At 53.8% G+C, this 2,253-nt stretch overlaps 1 protein-coding gene across 1 annotated transcript in view; it reads left to right on the top strand.

Moving 5' to 3' along the window:
* LOC104467337 (reticulon-4 receptor-like 1) overlaps positions 1–733 on the top strand; it is a 1,409-nt gene extending 676 nt beyond the window's left edge. The window contains 1 exon segment of the mRNA XM_010081078.1: positions 1–733. This exon segment is cut by the window's left edge and continues 40 nt beyond it. Coding sequence (XP_010079380.1) covers positions 1–733 — 733 coding nt within the window.
* Positions 734–2,253: the final 1,520 nt, after the last annotated feature.

Genomic DNA, 2,253 nt, shown 5'->3' with positions numbered 1-2,253 from the left:
TTTTCACGCCCTCCGAAGATTGACCACCCTTTTCCTCTTCAATACCAGCCTCTCGGAGCTGCAGGGGGACTGCCTGGCCCACCTGGGAGCCCTGGAATTTCTCAGGCTGAACGGGAACCCGTGGAGCTGCGATTGCAAAGCCCGTTCGCTCTGGGAATGGCTGCACAGGTTCCGAGGCTCCAGCTCCAGCGTCATCTGCGAATCCCCCGAGCGGATGCACGGCAAGGACCTCAAGGTGCTGAGAGCAGAAGACTTTAGGAACTGTTCGGGGTCCGAGTCGCTCCATCAGATTAAAACACATACTTTCTCCACGGCGGATAGAGGAGCTTCCAAAACCCACCACCCTCACCTCTCCTCCAAGGAGAAGGGGAAGGAGAGAGGGGCCGAGAACAGTTTGCACAGCAGCCAGCCCGCCGCCCCCCCCGGCTCCCGGCCGGGCTATCGCAAACCCGGCAAGAACTGCACCAGCCACAAAAGCCGGAACCGAACCTCCAAACCTGTATCTTTGGGGCCGCGGAAAAACGAGCAGGATGTTCCAGACTATGTGCCTGATTATCAGCACAAATTCAGTTTCGGGGGGATGCCGACGCTCTCCCCCAAACGCAAGGGTAAGTGTACCCGGCGGACCCCCATCCGCCCCCCCAGTGGGGTCCAGCAGGCAGCCGGCTGCTGGGGGCTCAGGGCATCGTCGCCGCTGGTTTTTATGATGGTGTTAGCGGCCGTCATCCGCTGAGCCCCCGGGCTGCGGACGGAACGAAGCTGTACTGCCACCAATCTACAAAGGACCAGAGTTTCTTTTCTTCTTCGTTTTTTTGTACGTGGTGAGCGAGCGTTGGCCTGGCGAAGGGAAGAACGTTGTCACGGCTTCTGACGGTCTCTCCGTGCCCGGCCGGGCTGCCGACGTGAACTGTGCCGAACGCAGCGGGAGCGGATCAAAAAGGCATTATCACACCTTGTCACAAACAGCCTAACCGAGCACCTACTACAACAACAACAAAAAGCCAACCTTACAAAAAAAGCAGATAACAGGGACGGGAGCCAATTCGTCGGTGACAACAACCCGACAAATGGACCGTATCCGTGCTCTTGGGAAATCCCGTTCATTCTAGAGCGCTCTGAGCGACCCCTCCGATTACCGAAAGGAACGTAATTGCTGTAAAAACCATCACCGATGAAGCCTACGCTGTTTCTCTGAAAGCGAGTGCAAGGACACTGATACTGATGTAACGAGGACATTGGTTCTCCCACGTTTCAGCCCTTTTGGCTCCAACCCCAGAGGCCAACGTTGGCTGGGAATCTCTTCGAAGACAATCTCAAACCCCTGAATATCTCAGGCACTACAGCAGAACAGGGCTTGCCTGCTGGGCTTGGAGTAGCCAACAACCAAAGGAAAGACTGATCAGAGGTGGAACAGAACAAAAAAAAACCCCAACAAACCCAACACTCCAAGAAATGAGGTACCCTCAGGAGGTGCATTTTTTTGTAACCATGTTCACACATCTGAAAAAAAAAACCAACCCCAACAAATGCACAGGCTCCCCCCTTCCCCTCAATTATCCATATGTATGTCTTATAATGTTTATAAACTATATGGAAACTATATCTTCAGAACTACGGATTGTATTGTTGAATTTATAGCAGACCAGTATATGTTTTTTTTTTTTTTCCCTCAAGAAAACCAACCGGCAGCAGTGCCTACAGATGCTGAAAGCCATCGGGCGGGCTCAGTACGCGCGGGGGAACCACAGCGGACCAACGTTCTCAGCAATTCCGAGCACTAAACTTTGAGAGGGGTGGGGGGAGTGGTTGTACGCCATGCAGCAAAGTTCATATCCAGAGAGCCCAAACTCACCCTTACATCCTAATTTGTAACCAGGGGGAGAGAGAGATTAATTAGTCCAAATAAATAGAGCCATAGAGCTCTGTCTCTGGAGAGTGAGGTCCAAGCGAGGAGAGGGGATTTTGGGGGGGGGTCTGGAGGCAGAGAGGGGCTTCCCAGCTGCATGGGTGGCGTGAGGACCTTTATAGCTGGACTAAGGTTTTCACCCGGGCAGCGAGGAGCAGTTCCCAGGCTGCAGGTCGTCCTGACAGTGTCAGGTTTTCTTTCTTAAAAGGCACAGGTTGTGTCACGGGAGGAGTCAGAGAAGTGGGAAACTACAGCTCATAGGGGAGCGGCGAGAAGCGCAATGCCCAGGGCTTCTGGTCCGTCGTAGGAGGGAAAAATAAATGGTCCGAGACCCGTACGAAGGGGGT

The sequence above is a fragment of the Pterocles gutturalis genome, unplaced genomic scaffold, assembly GCF_000699245.1.
Source record: "Pterocles gutturalis isolate BGI_N339 unplaced genomic scaffold, ASM69924v1 scaffold5819, whole genome shotgun sequence".
Lineage (NCBI taxonomy): Eukaryota > Metazoa > Chordata > Aves > Pterocliformes > Pteroclidae > Pterocles > Pterocles gutturalis.
The sequence above is the reverse complement of the archived record's forward strand: the minus strand, read 5'-3'. Positions and strand labels throughout refer to the sequence as shown.